The 21,191-nt window shown below is 37.1% G+C and overlaps 2 protein-coding genes across 3 annotated transcripts in view; one reads left to right on the top strand and one right to left on the bottom strand.

The window, feature by feature from the left end:
- Nucleotides 1-309: 309 nt before the first annotated feature.
- On the bottom strand, nt 310-7,738 carry LOC113229032. Its single transcript, XM_026462503.1, has 5 exons — nt 7,731-7,738; nt 7,522-7,665; nt 2,599-2,686; nt 2,094-2,180; nt 310-924 (listed from the first exon to the last, which is right to left on the bottom strand). Exons 1-5 carry the CDS (start codon nt 7,736-7,738, stop codon nt 853-855), a joined length of 399 nt encoding a protein of 132 aa, XP_026318288.1. The 3' UTR covers nt 310-852.
- A 548-nt stretch (nt 7,739-8,286) lies between these two features.
- Nucleotides 8,287-21,191, top strand: part of LOC113229004 (protein CASC3-like) — a 29,038-nt gene continuing 16,133 nt past the window's right edge. Inside the window, exons 1-7 of one of the 2 annotated variants that reach the window (XM_026462474.1) lie at nt 8,287-8,567; nt 8,822-8,899; nt 13,367-13,467; nt 15,691-15,832; nt 16,611-16,705; nt 18,399-18,416; nt 20,355-20,489. In XM_026462474.1, coding sequence (XP_026318259.1) covers nt 8,472-8,567; nt 8,822-8,899; nt 13,367-13,467; nt 15,691-15,832; nt 16,611-16,705; nt 18,399-18,416; nt 20,355-20,489 — 665 coding nt within the window. In that variant the 5' untranslated portion in view covers nt 8,287-8,471. The remainder of the gene's footprint in view (nt 8,568-8,821; nt 8,900-13,366; nt 13,468-15,690; nt 15,833-16,610; nt 16,706-18,398; nt 18,417-20,354; nt 20,490-21,191) is intronic. The other variant, XM_026462475.1, reaches the window with a different exon arrangement.

Here is a 21,191-nt window from a genome sequence, read left to right as displayed (position 1 = left end):
TACGCGTTAACTCCGGTATTTGTCAACCGATTTTCGTGATTTTTTTTTTGTTGTAAAGAGTGTACCTCCATAGTGGTCCCATTTAATTTTGAAGAAAATCATCCACCTTATGTGTTAGCTGTTGTCACATGAAGATTCAATTTTATAAATAGCGCCTAAATTTTATTATAAGGAGCAATTATTTCAATGGTTGATTTTGCTATTCTCCAATTCAAGGCGTTTTTCTCTCTCAATATATTACTTTGAGTAGTGAGAACCGATTTTTATTATCTCCTATGTCATGTCCCGGATGAATCCGGGTTTGCGCACGTTCCGGTAACCTATTTCAATAAAACTTGGTAATCACAATGTGATTCCACGTACTTTTGACGTCGGTTTCTTTAGTACTCTGTACTGAGATTATATTTATGTTTATCCTATTGGCAATTTTCCGTTGATACACAATCTTGGCGGCCCTTTTTGTTTATATGATTTTTGATGCATTTCTCAATTATAAATGAAACTTCCTAATAAAAATTAAATAAACGTACTAATTTACTCTTAATATCAAGAGTCGAACGTCTATTAATTAATGATTTATTAAAACGAACCCGAAACAAATTTTATGATCTATGAGATATCACTTAGTCAAAGTAGTAGTTTATTTGCATTTTTGATCTCGAATACCTTCGCCGGGTATAGATGCTTTTCTCAGACTTAAAACACTGTGGAATGACTTCAAATAATAAGAGTATCGTATGATCTACTTACTCCATCGTTGGTTAGTCCCAATGTCATACTTAATAAATACCAAAACTAAGTAGATATTGTGAAATATATACATATGTATTATATACTATGTAAATAATATCACTAACTGCTAGTTGAAGGTTTTGGACTAGATGATCTTAGTTTCGCTGCTTTCTCAACATTTGCAGCTCTGCTCTGCAAAAACAAACAAAAAAAAACGTGACGCAACTAGAATACTTACACATAGATTAATATAATAATATTATAACAATAATTAATATACTATTTCTTTATATATAGTGAAAGAGAAAACATATTCAAATCCCAAAAAAGGTGCATAAGAGCTATGTGTGGGCTAAAACCCACAGAATGCTGCAAACAAATGTTTATTTCACGTCGCATATTAACTCTGCCCTCTTTATGTTTTGGAAACAATTATATTTGTAAAAATGAACGTAAGTACATCAATTTACAAAGGCCTATGCGATTACAGGATTCATTGCCCGTAGTCCAATTAGCTGGACTACGGGCAATATTGTATGGGCATTGGACCTACTGACCGGTTAGTACAGTCACCGTCAATGTTAATAATGTTACTTATTCTGAGCTAACTACAATTGTTCTCCAGGATGATCCCTGTGACAGTTCATAAGAAATCGCAAGATATAATCTTGTAATAACGTGCACTGTTTAATATATTTTATGAATTAATTTTGTAAGTATCGCTTTTAAGTGAAATATTATATGGTGCGTGCAGTCAGTCAGAATACTTAGAATTTATAGTCTTAATTGACCCTAGATCGAGTTTGCTAGCCTGATCAGACGCTATTCCAAAGTAGATATGACGTTGGGGTTTAAAGCCAGCTGCGGCGCTCCTCAGTGACTGCACGCACCATATAATATTTTCACCTAAAAAAATACCCTGAATTTTTTTAAATTTTGTAACATCTGCTTTTATTGTACCGTATTTACAAGAAATAAATGACATTATATTCTCGCAAATGACGTCTTTACGAATTATCTCTACAGGCACGACCATGAGCGCTATGAGGTTTAAGTTGCCGCATAAACAAATGTCAAATGAAGTCAATTTCTCTCTAACCACGGGAGCACATAGCGATGTCGTTATTGAGTATTATGCTTTCATTATAATTATTATTAATTAGGATTACAAGGAAGCAGTGGGACGAATATTGGTTTTCGTAATGATGAATAAGATAGCAGAATTACCGCCGCCGACATTAATCATTAATTAGGTTGGCTAGTTGTTTCCACAAATATGGATGCGGCCGAAAATGCAGCCTTTTGCAAATGAACTTGAGAAGAAATTCTTATCTATAAATGTAATAAAGTTACACAGATACCTGTAAAGACTGTACTCTCTTATGTAGCGACATCATCGAATTTGATATTGAAGTTAGTTTTTCCCTGTTAGTAGCTATATCTGCTAGCTGGAACAGAAAAAGGAAACAAAAAAATTTACATACTTTTTTGTGAATTTTAAAAATGAACCATGAACATTTAGAGTAAACAACTTTTTTGACAAATCGTCGCTCTTAGTTTGGAGTGCCTGCATTAATGGTCACATCGAAGATCAAATTAAAATATTACATGAATTTAGTTGAACAGCAAATGCAAAATTAATCAATACAAAACTGAATGAATAATGGGCAAGATTTTAAATTTAAAAACCTAGATTCATTTATTTAAAAAATTCTTATCTCAATCTTAGATTAAAAAGACTGGCAAAAAAAGACTGTTGAAATGTCAATGGCCAGAACTTTAGAGCGGCAATTTCATCATTTCAACTTTGAAATAAATTAAAAAAGGAACCTTTAACCTTTAACCTAATTTAAACACCAAACTTACTAAAGCATCCAGCATAGCATCATTTTGTAAATCCTCAAGTTTCCTCCTTTCTGATGTTATCATTCCTTGTACAGTCTCTTGCTTTTCACTGAAAAAAAATCAAAGATATAGAAAACAAAAGTTTTACCCATAATACATTTAACATTAATTATCACATTACATAACAAATTAAATAATAATTAACAAATAATTTAATAATAATTAACAAAAGCAAAAACAATTTAAATGGTTTAATCCATCAAAAATTTATAATGAAACTATGTTTTAGAGCACAAAAATTGAGGTATTTTATTATATCATCATTCTTGATTTTATTCTTGATGATGATCTTATTTTAATAATGTGTTTCCCCAAAAGTTATTAACTCGATCACCATTGAAATAAACCACATTAATTTGCTAATGTGAAATATTTAACTTAAGTACAACTATTATTATATTATAATTATATTATTATAATAGAATTAACTTCAATTTTAATGCACAAGTGTTAGAAATATGTGGGCCAAACAGTAGTTCTTTTTTTTATATATAATAGATACACGCTTGGCCACAATCTCACCTGATGTTAAGCGACGATGTGACCGACGATGGGACGCGTTTGCCTAAAAAATGCCTATTCACTCGTGCCTTGAATAGCCCCAAATTGTACTTTTCGGGAAATACAGATGCCGAAAGAGCATTCCATTCCTTTGCCGTACACGGAGGAAGCTAAGCGCTTCGGACGAATAGGTGGAATATCAACGACATAAGAATGGAGTGCTCCGGACCTTCTAGTCGACCGAAGGAGGAACGGTGAGGGCGAAACCAAATTAAAAAGTTCCTGCGCACACTTCCCGAAATGTATCCGATAGAAAACCGACAAGCAGGCTACTTTTCTGCGGTGGTCGAGATTTTGATGCTTCGACTCCACTAGTGAATTATTGTTAATAAGTCTCTTTGTTTTTCGCTCCACCGAGTCCAAGGCAGCTAATTGGTATTGGGCAGAGCCGTCCCAAAGGTGGCAGCAGTACTCCAGGATCGAACATACAGGATCGAACTTGTGCTTTATACAGATTTAAAAGCTGTTCAGGTGTGAAGTACCGCCTGACCTTGTGAAGTATGCCTAGTTTTCTGGCAGCAGTTTTTGCCAAGCACTCGGTGTATCGCCCAAAGTTGAGGTTGGATGATAAGTCCAGACCAAGTAGCTCAAGGTGGTCCCTTATCGGCACGGATACACCTCGGAAAGTCGGAGTAAGGTGTAGGGGACTCCGTTTTGATGTGAAAAGACACGCCTGTGTTTTAGCCGCATTAAACGGACCCTGTTAGCATCTCCCCAGTCGGAAGCAGCTTTCAGACTCAGGTTCAACCGGGTGACCATCGCATCTCGCTTACACTGGATCCCTTCGCTGTTGTCTCAGGCGTCTGGCACATAACTCTCTACCACTGTGCTGTCGTCTGCGTACCCAAAGATACTGGGCATCAGCAGCAGGTCGTTGATATGCAGCAAGAATAGTGGCGGAGAGTACAGATCCCTGAGGTACACCGGCATTTATACCATGAGGAGCAGACGAGTAACCATCTATAACTACACAGATTGATCTATCCTTCAGAAAATCGCCTATCCATGTGCAAAAGCCAACAGGAATTCCGTAAGCTGGAAGCTTGTTTAACTGGCTATCATGCCAAACCCTATCAAAAGCCTTTGATATGTCGAGAGACACGGCTAGCGATTCACCGCGTTTCTCGACAGCCTCGCTCCGTAAATGTGTGGCATACGCAAGAAGATCCCCAGTAGATCGACCACGGCGAAAACCATACTGTCAATCACTGAGGAGATCGTTATTTTCGAGGTATCCAAGGAGACGGCTATTCAATACGCGCTCCATAGTCTTACAGAGTATGGAGGTGATTGCGATAGATCGATAATTAGATGGGTCGGCTATGAACTACCTTTCTTAGGTACAGGCTGTACATTTGCAAGCTTCCAGGATTTCGGGACCTGTCCAGAACTTATAGAGAGGCAATACAGGCGAGTCAACACCGAAGACAACTCGGGTGCACAGTTCCGCAGGACAATCGCTGGGACTCCGTCAGGGCCACTGGTTTTGTTGACGTCTAATTTGCGTAAAGTTTTCAAAGCCTCTTTTTGACGGATAGTGATCTCGGGCATTTCCGAGTCATAGCGAGATAGTGTAGGTGGTGTTTGCATTGTAGCGTCAAGACGGGAGTTGGAAGCAAAAAGAGAAACAAAAAGATTTGCTTTCTCTTCAGCGGTATGAGCCAGCGATCCGTCAGCTCTCATTAAAGGCGGAAGGGATGACCTGCAGAAATTCGCTTCGACCGATTTAGCGAGTGACCAGAATGCTTTACTCCCTGATGGGTATGAAGCTAACCTGACCCCAATACGACTAATATGCGAGCTTTCCGTATCACTTTTTTGCAGGATCTAGCGGCTTTGTTAAAGGCTTTCTTCAGACGGAGGGTTTCCGGTGCTTTGCGATCTCGAGCATCAGCCCAAGCCTGGTACGCAAACTGCTTTAGCGTTTCCGCAGAAGCACATTCAGCGTTAAACCAAGGGCGAGCTTTGCCGCAGGACTTCGAAATACGGAATAAAGTATTCCATAGCCCGAATAATCACCTCAGAGACGGCCGACGCGCAGCACGTCGGATCGTCAGAAGAGAAGCACAGCTGCCGCCAGGGAATAAGATGCAAAGAAATGTCGCATCGCATCCCAATCTGCTGACTTGTATCGCCACATCCTCTTAGTACTTCTCGTACCGAGATCGGGTGGGGAGTAGACAGATACAGATTTCACCAGACAGTGATCGGATGTCCCTAGTGGGGACGAGACCGATACTTGATAGCGGTCTGGATGGTCCAAGCAATTCCAGAAGATCCAGGCAATTGGCTGTGTGGTCGTCAACGTCCGGTACCAGGGTAGCGCAACTCACCAGCTGGGTGAGGTCTAGCGATAGAGCACATGCCCGCGCCTCACTTCCAGCATGGTCGGTTTTTTGGTATAGAAACAACCATTCCTGGTGATGGGCATTAAAGTCCCCCAAAAAGACAAGTTGCGCTTTAGGATACCGTTGTTGGACTGTTGATCGAACGATGGAGCACCTCGGAATTTTTTGCGAGTTGGCGGGGCAGCCTTTCACTGGAGGCTAATCAGCTAATAGGGCCCCCTACTACCTGCGGTCGGCCAGCGGAGTACCGTGCTTCGGATCCCGCTACCCTCCCGTCCCGAGATCAACCAAATCAGTGCAGTGCAACTGTACAGACCCTTCATTGCAGAGCGGCTACTCTGAGCGTCAAACCGGAACACAGTCATTGCTGTTTGGCGGCTAGGCTTCGCCCAGAGGGTCGTCACCAGCCACGACCAAGGTCTACCACCGGATTTTTTAGCTTATTTGGCACCACCCAGGGGTCACGTGTAGGGTCTCGAAGGTGCACAGCCTACGGACGCGAGCTACTTAACCCCCAAGAGAAAGAAAGAAAAACTTTGGTAACTTTGGTTTGGTTGGTTTAATTTGTGACAAAATATTCACAAAATTAAAATAAAGAACCTTAGGATAAACACAATGTAAAAAACATTTAAATGATTTTACTGAAATGGTCTCCAAAAATTTTTTTGTAACTAAACGATTGATAACACTTCATTATGCTGGTATTAGTAAAGCCAGATAAGAGCTAAATGTTACCTAGCTCCATGTTGTTAATTAAGCTACGATTTTAATTTAAGAACCTCTTTTGTGTTTTTCAATTGCCCCTGTGATCAAACGGTTACTATGCTGGACTGCCACGCAGCCCAAGTTCGATTCCTAGGTGGGGATAAATATTTTTATGGCTTACATTTCTCTTGTGAGTTTTTTTTTTTTTTTTTTTTTTTTATTGTGACTCGTCAAAATGACTGCACCGCGCCTGATGGAAAGTGCGAATACAGTCCAGAGATGAGAGTAACGGATGGAAAACACAAATATCTTCACTCCGTCACTATCATTTTGCCGGTCTGGCCAAATGCTTCTTCACACTACGTTTGAAGGACCCGATGTTATAGAGGGGAGGGAATACATGCGCCGGGAGTTGGTTCCACAATTTGATGGTTCGGCATAAGAATGAATTGCCAAACTTTTTAGTGCGGGACGGGTGGGTGTAATTTGTGGTTGTCTACCTATGTGTGTGTCCATGGCACCCGCGATACAGGGTTTCCCTAGTGTGAGGCTATGAATGTATGTTAAAATAAAACTTCAGGAAGTTTGTGACAATTGGTATGTGTTTAAAACTGCAGCTCTTTTTATGGAAATGTTGGGGTCCCTTTTAGATTTAATAACTTAAGAGTCTGGACAATTATTATTAGGGTGGCTTAATTTGAGGTTTATGCAGCCCTTCATCACTGTGAACACAAACTGATCTATCGTGATTACCACTAATTGCAGTTCGGAGTCATGGCCAACAGCGTCAAAGAGGATGTTCCTGGCTCCTATAGTCTTTATGTCCTATGGCTGTGGCCTGTGCATTCCTAGTATGGAACTATGTACACCCATCAGGGGGTAGTATTTTATATAAGTTATTTATATAGTTTCATGCGTGCGTTGCCTTTGAAAATTTTGAATTCATGATATTCGAATTTACAGGATAGTCGAAGACAAGATTAGTCTTGTTTTTTACAATCCTGTAAACTCTAACATACCCAGAAATACAGAAAATAATGTTTGATGGCCTACGGTTCGCAACGTGGGCGCTGGATGAGGAATTCCCGGGTTGGAATCCCAGTAGAACCAGGTTGCGAAATGTACTTTTTTTAATTGGTTATGCTCTGGTAGTGACCCGGAGTGACTTCGATTGTTCTGGTGCTCAAAGTACAGGGAACCCCCTAGAGACCAGGCAATTATTGTGCTTGTCTGGCACATTAAATAAAACAAAAAAGAAGAAAGAACTCACGTTAACTCTCTCAAATGTGTGTTTATGGTTGCTAGAGGAGGTTCATACAATTCTAGCAGGCCCCGTGTCAGCAACTGAACAGTTTTAATGTCTTCTTCAGTGTCTGTAGTGGTTTTTTTATCTTCAATATCTTTGGAACTTGAACTAAAAGGTTAGAAAATTACACGGTAAAATTGTAATTAATTTACTATAAATTGGTCAGTATTTACCTTTCCATTGTGAAGTTCAATTAAGTGCCTTTAATATTTGGTATTTGAATTAAATTTTAGTTGAAAAATATAATAATCCTCGAGAACACATACAAATACACGTACATATCCAGCTGATTGAAGTGACATTCCTACTATATCTTTATAATTTGTGATTTACTTTCAATATTAATATTTTATATAACATTGCTTGCTGTTTATGGATAATGCGTTAGAGTTTTCGAGTAAGATACGCAATGTATGTACATAATATTAAAATGATTGACAATACAGTCTCTATTTTGACGCTTTTTGTTCTGTGTTGACAGAGTGAATATAAGTGACTTTTTAGTCGTGAAACGTACGTCCCAAGAATGAAATCGTCTATTTTCGTTAATACTCAAATAAGATAAACAAATTAAACTTTTAACTCCTTCAAATAGGAGTTTTCTTGCTTCATTTTTATAATGTACTCTACGTTTGTCAATGCAAAAGGTAATATTTAATTATCGATTGTTATGACAAGAGATCAGAGACAGATCCGTAAATCGGAACGACTAGTTTATGGTTTATGGCCGCAAGATTTCTTGTTTTGACTGACGTTCTTCATATTCTTTCATTTTCTGTGGACGAAAAGGAGGGGATTTTTTCTCATTGTCAACTGAAAACCAAGTGCGATAACCGCCGTTACTGATTCAGCTAAACAATTGAATTAAAGCCGCAAATCTGGAAGTGTTACAAGTGCCGCGTGAGGACGCCGAAATGACGTCCGTATCGAGGAGACAGGAACGACAAGACCCTGATTCGGAGTATTCTGATGCTTCTCACGCTGAAAATGATCACGACAACTCAGGAAACGTAAGTTCGGAGTAAGGTGGGAGTAACAATAAGACGATAGAACTTTCGATTTGGTGGGTGAAGTGCGCGTAAACTTTCTCCCGTGTTCGCGTGTCGGTATGCCCATTTCTTTTCGTTCAAACGAGGTCATGATCACTGACCACTCACTGAAAGGCCGCCGCCGTGATTAGACTCCTAATTAATTGGCGCCACGTCGGTTTTGCTTGGGTAAAGTGGAAGAAATGCAGTTGTTGAAGGTAGCTGATTGTTTTCAGGATGCAGGGCAGGCAGAATCTGATTATGACTCTGCAGGAAGTGAATCTGATCGTTCCGACCGAGATCCTGATAATCAGGTAAGTTTTTTGTTTCATTTTACTTTCTAATTGGATTTAAAAAAGCAACAAGTAATTCATTACCTATATGAAGACTTTTAACTCATAAATGGTAGTAAAATGTTAAAAGGATTTTATTAAACAGTAATAATTTAACATTAATAATTGTGAAGAAGTAATTGTAAACAGGAGTAAGTTAACATTTAGTAAGTGTCAATTAAGTGAGCGTATATATACCGTACAATTATGTAATGGTAAATTATGTTGTCATGTAATTTACTGCAAAGCTCATCCGATTTACATCAGTATTAAAACAAGCAGGATATACTAAAAATATAAAATTATTTACGGCTTGCATGTGTGCGCAACTGTTGTGCACCGTGTATGGATTTGTATAATAATTAAAGGTGCATTTTAGACAATCAGTGTTTTGCAATGTTAGTGCATTGCTGGATTATGCAAATGTGTGCATAAATACAAGCCTTGTAGCGGGTGTGTAGACATACATTTGTGCTGGAATGTTTCTACAGAGTTCTATCGTATGGTGTAATTGTGCAGTATACCCGGCCCAATATCATGATGCATGTAGCAATACACAAACCATAAGTATTTAGAGACACTTATTTAGATTTTTCGAGCCTTTATTGTCATGCCTTTCTAAGCATATCACTGATGGTAAGTTGTGCCTGGTGAAATTTATAAAAAACATATCAAATAACAATTACTTTGTTATTTTTTTATTGCTTTAGTCTCAAAATATTTGTTACCTTAGAATTTATTAAGAATGTTAGAGACACCATAGGTTTTTATTCTTTGTTTAGGTATGAGCACCTTGAAAGTTACAATTTTGCTGAACATTATTACCAGCTTCCCATTCATATGAAATATAAATTTTATTTATAAAAAAATTTGCCTCTATTCACTGATTTACTTCTAAAACTAAATTAATTCTGAGTCTAACCTAATGCTTACTTCTAACAGTATTAATTCTTAATTGTAACATCAGCATCGGTTCTGGTTCTAATTAGGTTACCCTTTGACATAGGCCTCCTCCATATTTCTCCATAAGCAACGGTCTTGTGTGGACCAGCTCCATTCTCGGGGCAGATCGTCTTCCCACCTTGTTGTTGGCCTTCCTCTATGCCTCTTCCCATCTCTTGGATACCAATGTGTCACATCTTTTGACCACTTTTCTTTTGTTGATCTTACCATGTATCCACACCAGCACCACTTCAGTCGTTTGATTTTCATTGTGACATCAGTCACCTTGGTTGCCTTCCTAATTCTGGAGTCTCCATTTGTCTTTCAGCTTGATGTGTAACATGCTTCTCTCCATCCCTTGTTGGCACAGCTTTAGTCTTTGGCTGAGAGACTTAGTCAAGCTCCATGTTTGGCACCCAAATGTGAGCACTTATTCTTCTTTGAATTTCTTTCTTCATTTGGGAACTTAGGGATATTATTTGTCCTAGATAGGACATATTCATCCACATAATCAATTTCTGAGAAATTGACACGAGATATTTTACTTTTGAGAAAAGGGATTATGTTTGAGTATTTTATGATACAGATCGAAATAATTAGATACAAAATAATGGACATATACGTAATGAATGACTTCATTCGTTAATATGTTGCATTATCTGGTTTATTGCGAGTATTTTGAAATTATAACAATGGTGATAGTACGGGTAATTAGGTATAATTATTCCAAATTAAGTAGCTAACGCACTTGTGTTATGGAAATTGGAAACACCGATGGTGCCACAAACCTCAAGACCCGAAACAATATAGAAAAATTTTGTACATTGACCCGCCTGGGCATTGAACCCGGGACTTCAAAGTTGGCGACACCATGAAAACGCTTGGCAAGCCATTCGGCCGTGGACGTTGTCACTGTGATCAACCATTGTAACTGAGCTCAATTTTCGGCCAGCATCGAGCAAGTGCTGGTTGTGTTTGCGGTAAACAAGCGCAGCTTTTTTATTAACATGGATTTCAGCAGAGTAGCCCCAGAATCTTTAATCATCAATTAATTACATGTTCTCATACTAGGGCATTCTATGTATGAAGAAAAGCAACAACGTGAGCTTTGAGGACATTTTCCATAACACTAAGGCCAGAACTAATTTAGATTATTATTTTCTTTGTATCAACAAATATTTACCTGATGTGCAAATTCTCAGCACTAAACAAACATTAAACATGCTGTATCATATAACCTCCTTTGATTCTTTTTGTTGGGCAACTAACTTAATTTTTACTTTACTTCTTAATTCATTCTAAGTTATTCTTTTAAACATATGGATATGGACAGGCGTGTTATTACCAGGGACTCGTTTCTTCTGTCACTTGATATCATAAAAAAAATAAGAAGTACTGTTTAGTGATGAATCTTCAATATTTCGAAAAACTTAGTTAAATTCATATGATACAGCATTTATAACCCATGCAGAATAACCAACAGAGTAACCCAAAAATAAGTTTGTTTCCTAGATTGCTTGATTGATTGCTTCTATCTGGAATCCAATTCGGCATTTTCGCAACTAGTATGCTTACTTTCCGTACTTAATTTAGAACTTAATTTAGATGAATTTCTAAATCCAACAATTTAAATATCTATTTCTGACATTTAGAGTACTTTACCTCAGTTGGTCCCATAGAGTCTATTGATCCTTACCAGAGACCGGATCGAATGGCATAAAAAAAGTTTTGTAAAAATTGCCTTTTATCTTGCTGACTGTACCATTTTTTCAAAATCTGTGAATGTCAATCAAAATATCTTCAAAATTCATGGATAGTCTTTTAGAATCGTTTTCCTGTAACTACAATGATTAAGGTAGCTAGCCTTGCTGCCCCGTCTCAAATTTACATCCTGTATAATAAGCTTGTGAAAATAGATTGATATAGGTTTCAATAGCATCCAGTCCTTTTGTAACATTTCTCTTATGGACGTTTACATTCCGATTCTATGATAGCATATGACCCCAAAACATTGTTTCAAAGTTTTAACATTACCAGAAGAACCTTTGCTTTATTGCAATAAATCTTTATTTTCTCTATCAAACTGCTTTACGAATTAGTATATATAACCTGAAATGGAGACTGAACGTCATTTAATTTGTTTGAAAACTATTCTGCAGTTCGGATGGCTAGCCCTAATTCGAAACAATTGACGGGTGTCGTCAATTATCTCACTTCAACTCGACCAGTTTAACTTGAGCTTTGATATAATGGACGTAAATTGCAAAATGACATATTTAATACTTAATTACCGATGAAATCTGATTCCGTCTGTTTTGTAATTAGATGTTTTGCTGTTTTTCCCACACCACCGAATGGAATAGCCCCTACTGTTAGACATATTATCTTTATTAAAATAAATATAGAATATTTTTGGAATATACGGAGACGTAAACACAGGTCAGTTGTTGGCGCTGTACTATTTCAGTTTTCTAATTTGTGGTTTCAGCGCAAACGAGAGTTGATATTTAAAAGTGATATAAGGTCCATTTGCCTGATGAGTTGCCAGGGATGGATGGCCCTTATTTTCTCTCTATTTCTGGTTATATACTCGATGGTTATACATTAGACAGTAGATTGTTGCCTTAATTATTATAGGTGGTTCTTGTATTTTAAGTAGCCAGGCATAGACCTGATTATCTTCCTAAAAAATAAGTTAACATTAAATTTTACTGTACATTGTATGTATAGACCATTGACTTACAAATAAATGGACGACGGGTCTAATACAAAAACCACGAAAAAAATGTCCCAAGTCAACCTATTCGAAATTTAAATTGTTATGTCATCGCAGTATCGCGCTGTCCGTAGAACAAATGAAGTCTAAAGCGGAGTGTCGCGCTCTGTATACGATTTTAGCGCCTCACAAGTGCGGACACTTTAGCGCGGACCCGACGTCCATATAATTGTAAGTCAATGGTATAGACACATATATTCTTTATTATTTGAAACCTAACCTAAATGATGTTTTTTAATAATGGTGTAAGGGATGGGACAAACAAGTCATGGGTCTGGTGGTAAGCGACACGTCTGTCCTTAACAGTTGCAGAGCCACTCAGAGCTTTAAATCACAAAGACCTGAGGGGCACTGCCACTACGCCCGTCACTCCGAGACATAAGTTGACAAGTCCCACGTGCCTGTAATTTCACTAGCACCCTTATTACCCTTCAAAACCGAAACGCAGTAAAAATCTTATTACTGCTTGGCGGCAAAAATAGGTAAAATTTTGTTTTCTCATAATAAGTTTTCCTGTACCATAATTTTCATTAGTTTCTTTTTGTGATGAAAAAGTTTTTACCGTCCATCGTCCCGTCGTTGATAAATTTGAATGTAAACAAAATTTCTGTTCAAATTTCACTTTCATGCCTCAATGACACCTTCTATTTGTTAATGATAGAGGTAACGGTACAAATCAATAGTTTTAATACGTATTTTTTGAAATTCATCAAGCTGTATTTATATTTTAGGAGACAGAGCGTCGGGTGGACGATGACGAGGACCGCAGCAACCCGCAGTACATCCCAAAGAGAGGGACCTTTTATGAACATGACGATCGTACTGCTGCCAGGTGAGGATGCTTTTTCCCAGGGCTCTTAACTCATATTAAACGTCCACAAAAAACAACCTCTCATACCTCCAATGTTTATTCCAAATCTTTCACTGTGTCAGCGATCAGACGTGGAATACATTTCCACAATCTATTTGACAACCTCTTTTAATTCCTTCAAACAACGTGTCAAGGATCACTTCCTCAATTCCTAAGTTTCGTTTTTCTTCCACGGGCCTTTTATTTATTTCCTGTGTTTAATATTATTTATTGTTATGTATTAAAATAATCTATGGATATATATAATTTATGAGTATAATATCTAAATATATATTTTATTAGTACTTTTGGTGTAGTGTATTTTTGAAACTACGTGGGGTACAAATTTATATCCTAAGGTTGCCTGAAAGAAATTGCTACACAGCAATAAGACCGTCTGTTGCACATTAACAATTTTTATATTTACTTATGTTGCTGTTCTATGATGTCATTGTGATTTTATGGGCAATAAAGAGTATTTCATTCATTCGTTCATTCGGAAGTATGCCCGATATTCCGAGTGAAATTGAATCCAAATTCCCAATTTAATTTCTAAAGTCCCATTTACTGTTCCTCCAAAATGTTATACACTTTTCGTTTGAGAAAACAGAATCGAGTTACACCATTAGTGTGAGTGGTTCCTTGCTTGTCATTTCATAGGAATCTGCTTTCTAATTTATCAAGTCAGGTGTAATTTGCTCAATTTTTAATAAAACATTTGAAAAATAAAATAATAATTTACATAATACAAACAACATAAAACAAGGTCGTAATCATCTCCTGTTTTTCAAATAGTCCAATCCTGTAAAAAACCCATTCTTAATTATTAAATGACTTCAAAACAGCTTGAAGGTTCTCAATTTGATTGTATTTTTTTATTTATTTTTATTTATTTAAGCACTTTAGTATTACAAATTAAATTACAAATTTTCAGATTTTTTTTTTAATTGTGTGTATGTTGCGTGATTACTCTGGCATTCGTGAACCAATTTTGATGTTTTTGTCGATTTTTTTAATTTCTGGACTTTATTTCTTTTTGATACAAGTTATAAAGGTGCTACAAGAATGCATTTTAAATCACTAACACGGCTGAGCCTTCTATATTAAATATACTTTGTATAGAAGACAAATTGGCAGAAGGTTTATAAGTAGAATATTTTCAGCCACGCACCTAAGACCATCAACAATAAATTAAAAAAATCAATAAACAATAACATCTAGACAATAGTTTCTCAAAGTGGTCCATACCGCCTAGTGGACGCTGAAGAGTCGTAGGTGGCAGGGGCCTCGGAAGCAATTGGGAGGCGTCGATGTTCCTAGGGGGTGCTACCGCATTTGAGAAAAAAAACCTGTATTATCTATATAAACTACACTACAAATATATATTTTCTTTTCCTCGTGATTTGTTTGTTTCAAGTTAATATAAAAAATACGTCTTTTCAATTATTTTTTGTGGTGGTGGGTGTTGAAATTATTTATCTGGCCTAAGTGGGCGATGAGCCAAAAACTTTGGGAACCCATGATCTAGACTAACAAACTGAAAAGTATCGTTATTATTACACACATTACAATCAAACATAAACAGCAATAGCAAGTCAATGACCGGGCTGACCGCTGAAGCGAAGCCGCGGTGTAACATATGTATAGAAAGTTGTCTGGTATCCAGTAGTGTTAGGAGATAATTGGTGTCATCATTAACTTTTGGAAAACTTCATGAATGTATTGTTAGATGCTTACAAAACAGACTTGGAAACTGGAAAGTTTTATAAACTGATCATCCCAGTGCTCCAATCTGATCCTTTGTTGTCCTGAAATTGTGCAGGTTTTTACTGTAATATATTTTTTTATGAAACTAAATGATATAACGAACAAGTCGTGCGCCTGTTGGTAAGCGACACGCTTGTCCATAACGGTTGCAGTGGCATTCAGAGCTTTAAATCGCAAAGATCTGAGGGGCACTGCCACTGCGCCCATTACCCTGAGGCATAAGTTGAAAAGTCTCATGTGTCTGTAATTTCAGCAGCATCCTTACCCTTCAAAACCGGAACACAGTAATGCTAGTATTACTGCTTGGCGGCAGAAATAGGTAAGGCGGCAGTACTTCCATGGACGAACTCTCACAAGGAACTCAACCGCTACTAAAATAAAAATGATGTTTCTGAAGCACTTAATGAACTGTTTTTTGTTATGTTCTTTTGTCGACAGTGGAGAAGACTCAATAGTGTCAACATCAGAAACGGCTTCGGAAAAGAAGGAAATCGAATCGCCAGCCGACCGACGTCGTGGGCCTCGCAAGTCTGAGAGCGTCAACAAGTGGTCCCATGACAAGTACAATGAAAACGAACAGGTATAACCAACCTTCGGTATCGATATGATTTTTTCATAGATAGAGCTACAATGCAGTTTGAATTTATTGGCCGTTAGAAAAGCCGATCGGCCGTCATCGGCTGCGTATGGATGCTATCGGAAAGTCACAAGAAGCAGTTCGTTGTTGACCGGTGTTGAGCCGTACTACGGTACGAACCAATGCGTAACGCGCAACGTCTCTTTCGCTCTTATGGCAAGGACGTATAGCTTATTCTGACAGTTTAATGCGATTTCACTACCGATATCTAAAAATAGGAATATGAGCCGGTAAGTGTGAAGTCCCTAACTTTCATTGAGCCAGGATGGCGGACTATGGTCTAATACTTGTCCTTAAAGGAAACCTGTGCCCAGCAGAGGAAATGTCTTGATGATGAAGAACTAGGTTTCGTAAGTCGCTACGTCTCACGCGTATCTCATATAAGATGTTCATAGATAACTTTGTTATCTGATATCTGTTCGATATTATTGGATACGCGCGCGGAACAAAAGCTGTATATAACCTGGTCATATCTTCGATGCGTATCAGGACCACTTTTTTGATACATTAACTCTAACAAAAATTATAGTTGAAAAAAAAAATCGCTGAAAGACGAATTTCGGAGATACACTTTTGGAGAGAAAATCAAAAGCAATTGAAAGTACACCTTGAATTAATTACTATTAGGTTAATTTTTTGTTCTAACATTATTGTAACTGGCTCCAATAATAGTCAGGAGTTTCTGAATGCAAGACAATGGAACTTGTTATTGTTCGTTTAGGTGCCGAAGTCGCGCGACGAATTAGTCGCAATCTACGGATACGACATCAGAAACGAGGACGCGCCGCCGCATGCGCGTCGAAACAGACGATATGGGTGAGTTCGAGCTATAATAGCACATAGGAAGTAAACAATTTGCTTTTAAAATTATTGGTAAACAAGTATGATATACATAAATACCGGAATGTGATTGGCTTAAGTTGAATTTAGAACAGAGAACAGTTTGAAATAGACGCGTGAGTTGCATCGCAATGGATAGCTGCGGTCAAGAGTGGTGGTAGCCCGGTGGGGCATCTGTTACGTTTCAAGTGATGGTTGAATTATCATGTTGGCATTTATATTTACGTTATCAACTTCATGTAGTCGAGGTCTCGGTTGCATGAAGTTGATAACGACTTCACGCATTAACTGCAAACATGCAGTCAATCTGTTAGCAGCCTTAGATGGAGCTTGAAAGCCTGATCAGATCTATGATGCGTATCATAATGTGCTTGTTTGAACGTCAAACAAAACGCTATCCGACGTTACGCGCGGTTGATACGCATCTCTGATTAGCTACTGAGGTACCATACGCCGACATGATACCAGTGTTTATTCCGACTGTTTAGGGTTTGTTCCTAGATCTGTTTTTAGATTCTGAATCCATCGAGAGTTTACCGTTGATTTGTTTGCTCATGTTCTGTAGGAAATCAATAAACAACTGTTTAAATGTAAACATTTTTAAAAGTTTTGCCAGATTACAACAACGGTGGTTAAAAGGGCAACACTTCAAATTTTAAGGATGATGAGGAATCGAACAGCTTTTCCGAAAACTTTTTAAAATCATCATAGTCATAATTCATGTACACAACGAAGAAAAATATTATTTTGTTCATAATATTATAAAGCTTTTCAAATCCCTAAACCAAATCATTAAAAAAACCGCGCAATCGGCTCTACATGTCACTTAATTTGAGTGACGTTATTTGTAGGTAAACAATGCACACTACATTCGCCACTTGCGAGAATTTTTTTTTTTACTGTTTTTTTAATATATTGATTGACTACTGTCCACAATCTATTTTTATTTTTAGTTTTTGTTAAAAAGTGATTAAACGGAGGAAAAACACATTCTAATACGCCAACGATGGATGCGGTGACATTTCTTTACTTACCCACGTATAACGTCACGTGGTGTGTTTGGTGTTTGCGTTACAGATAAAAAATATTACAATTCTCAGGTTTTATTTATTCATCTAAAAATACAAATCATTATTATTTCACAAAATTTTTGATTAATTGATCGTTTTTAACGGACTCCAAAAGAAGGAGGAGGTTCTCTCATTCGACTGTTTTTTTTTCTTTTTTTTTTTGTATGTATGTTACGCGATAACTCCGACATTTGTCAACCGATTTTGATGATTCTTTTTTTGTTGAAAAGAGGGTACCTCAGATGTGGTCCTATTCAAATTTGAAGAAAATATTCCGCCTCTAAAGGTGGAAAATTAGGGGATGAATGACTTTTGAGGTCGGTTTTTTTAGTACTCTAGACTGTTTTGTTTATACAACCATTTTTTCAAACTACATTTTAGATATTTTTCGTGTCTGATTATTTGAAATTGTTATTTCAATGGCGACACTAACGGCCCTTTCTCCTTAGACGACCTGTCGTCTAACCAGTACTACAACATTAAATAACTTTCATAAGTCTGATCAGTGTCATTACTGTATGCTTCTCCTCCTAGTGCCTTTTGTATGTTGTACTTATTAAAATCTTGTTTCTATCCCCTCGCATTCGAATTAATAAAAGGAGGTATCGACACTGGCGGTTAGTCAATGTGTTCCATGTCGCATGATATTTTCAGTTCCTTTGCTTATTGTAGCTTTTCTTTATGTACTTTTAACAGCGCATCTACTTTTAGAGTAGTTACATACAGCGATACACTTGCGATTTATAGGCGATTGCATCGATGCAAACGCGCGGCTGCATCGATACAGTCTCTTATGTTAAAAAATCTGTATAGGTTTATGCACATTATTTTGTTTTGTTAATTGTAAATTTATAAGTGAAATTAATAGATACATTAAATAAATAAATTAGTTAATTAATTAATTTATTTAATGTGTATCGCGTTTGCATCGCTGCTAAAGGTCGTCGTGTGTGACCACCCTTAGACATAAACATTTATAAATTTAAAAAAGCGTGATCAACCAATATAATGAGCCCAAAGATTCTACTGTTAGTAATTAGGAGTTGGGTAGTCTGAAGACTGTCTATGGTTGCAGAATCAGATAAAGATTACCATTAATATTGTAATGTATAAACGTAATGTATAAATGAATAAACATATAAATTAAAGTAATAAAATATAAATATAATAAGTTAAAAATTATTCAAAATAAACAAAAAAGTGTTAAAGGTATATGGAATATCCGGTGGATACTGCAATGGGGTAAGGAGAGCCAAATAACTCTCGAATTAAAATAAAACAGTAAAAATATTTCTAATTTTAAGCATAACACCTAAAATTTGATAGATATGGTGACATAGCTAGTGTAAATACAATGTAGTATCTATGCACTTTAATGCTTACCTGGGATGATGAAATGTGGCAATTTTTATAAGCGGGGAGCGAAAAACCCAACCAACTCGTACGACTAAACGCGGGCTTCTGCGGGGGCGCCCGCGGGAGAACTTTGTTGAACGTTAAATAAGAGCACAGTTTGTACAAGTACGAGCATTGGAAAAGTTCAGTTTAACACCGGTCTCATTACCCGCGAGCTCCCAATACCCCCCGTTCCCGTATACCAAAGTTCAAGTCGATCTGACGAGTGGAAATAAAATAAATATTAATTTTACGCCAGACAGACATACCGACATATTGACAGAATGACACACAGATACACAAAAGCTCAAAATTATAACTCCGCCGTTTTGCATCTGCGGTTAAAAATCAAGACTATGTCATTTACTTATAAGAAAATCGAAAATCTAAAGTGTAAAACCCAGCGTGCTGTTACTTGACAATTTTAAAAAGAGATCTTAGATTTTTACTGTGTTAGAAACAGATATTAGATTTTTGTTTGCTGCACGAATATAGACTAAAATGTTTGTAGCATTATCTATTCAAGTACATTTTTAAATTTATGCTTGTATGCTTAATGTTTGATGCTTCTAAGTTAAATTATGCATGCCGGTAGCAGGTAAATGGAAGGTTACTGGCAATGTCCGTGTTACGGGAAATTTGATTAATCGGGCATTATTGATATGGACCGGTCATTATGAATAATGACCAAGAGCATCGGCCAAATTGATAAAATCGTACTTTGGCCGGCCCAAATTAATAAAATGCCTAATGCCTATCGCTCATTTGATAAATCGGGACGTAAGATGGCGTGAATGTATCACTTAAACCGGGTGGTATAAATAATTCTATTACATTGACCAAGACACAGTGGTCATTAATCATACTGATCGGGAAAAGTGATTAGTCTTGCAGTTTTTACTACATTGACCATTTGATGCGGCGATTATTAATACAGACCGGCCATTATTCGTAATGACTGGGCTTATCAAAATGCCCGTAACGTTGTTAGTAAAGGCATGCTGGTAACGAACGTGTGTTAAGACCTTTCTATTTCTTTAATATGAACTATGCACCTATGTTGCAATTAAAGATTTCTAGCTAGCACCAACACTAGCTTTTATGTTTCTCATCTTAGCCTTTTTATGAACTTGTTTTATTATTATTTTTTTACATAATAGACGAGGGCCAAACAAGTACACGCGCACTTGGGAGGATGTGGACGCTTACAGACGACAGGCCAACGCTCCAACGCCGAATAGGAAACCACCCAACCCTGAGGACTTCCCGGAACTCGAAGCCAGCAATAGAAGCAGGTATGTTAGGCAACAATATAAAAAATATGTAGCTATGATAAAGGTCAAAATTCCGTCTTGTATCTATTATGGCGCTGATTACTTCCAGGCTACTGAGCCTGGAAGTAGTTTATATTATGTAAATGGCCGTTGATATTATAATTCGCACAGTACAATAAATACAGTAGCAGTGGTTAGTTAGCGTCGTTCGTTCAAATTCTCTAAAATCCTACAAAAATGCCTTATTGTGCTGATATGGAGTGCAAAAATAATAGTCGCACTAAAAATATTAACGGTGGTGATATTTCATATGATCGGAAAGTTTTATATTAGTAAATTTTCATTTTTCTGTTTATCGAAATACTTTTTTTGTTAAAAGACGAAAGTAAAGCTTATACCCTTGCAATATAATCGCCTTTTTTTTGGAGGACTAAATTAATAACTCCAATTTGTCGTCGTTCAGCAATAAACCGCTAGATGGCAGCACATTGTTAGAAATGTCAATATAATATCAAAACGTCGTAACTTGTATAATTGGTATTGATGTTATTGAACTTTCAACGATATGCCAACAGGGTAAAGTTTAAATTATACTAACAATCTACGATTTGTTATTTCTTTTTAAATTTGAAACTATGACCATACAATGTCAAGATTTTGTAGAGTAGTTTCAAATTAAGAGTGTGTGAGTTTTGGCGACATCGGTTCTGATAGTAATCGAGG

The sequence above is a fragment of the Hyposmocoma kahamanoa genome, unplaced genomic scaffold (genome assembly GCF_003589595.1).
Source record: "Hyposmocoma kahamanoa isolate Upper Pololo Valley unplaced genomic scaffold, ASM358959v1 270, whole genome shotgun sequence".
Lineage (NCBI taxonomy): Eukaryota > Metazoa > Arthropoda > Insecta > Lepidoptera > Cosmopterigidae > Hyposmocoma > Hyposmocoma kahamanoa.
The sequence above is the reverse complement of the archived record's forward strand: the minus strand, read 5'-3'. Positions and strand labels throughout refer to the sequence as shown.

What these genes read in the sequence shown, in the direction of transcription:
- LOC113229032 (XM_026462503.1), bottom strand. An exon ending in ACACATTTGAGAGAGTTAAC is followed by an intron (nt 2,687 to 7,521) that starts GTGAGTTCTTTC and finishes ATTTTTTTTCAG; the next exon opens with TGAAAAGCAAGAGACTGTAC. An exon ending in AGAGAGTACAGTCTTTACAG is followed by an intron (nt 925 to 2,093) that starts GTATCTGTGTAA and finishes TTGTTTTTGCAG; the next exon opens with AGCAGAGCTGCAAATGTTGA.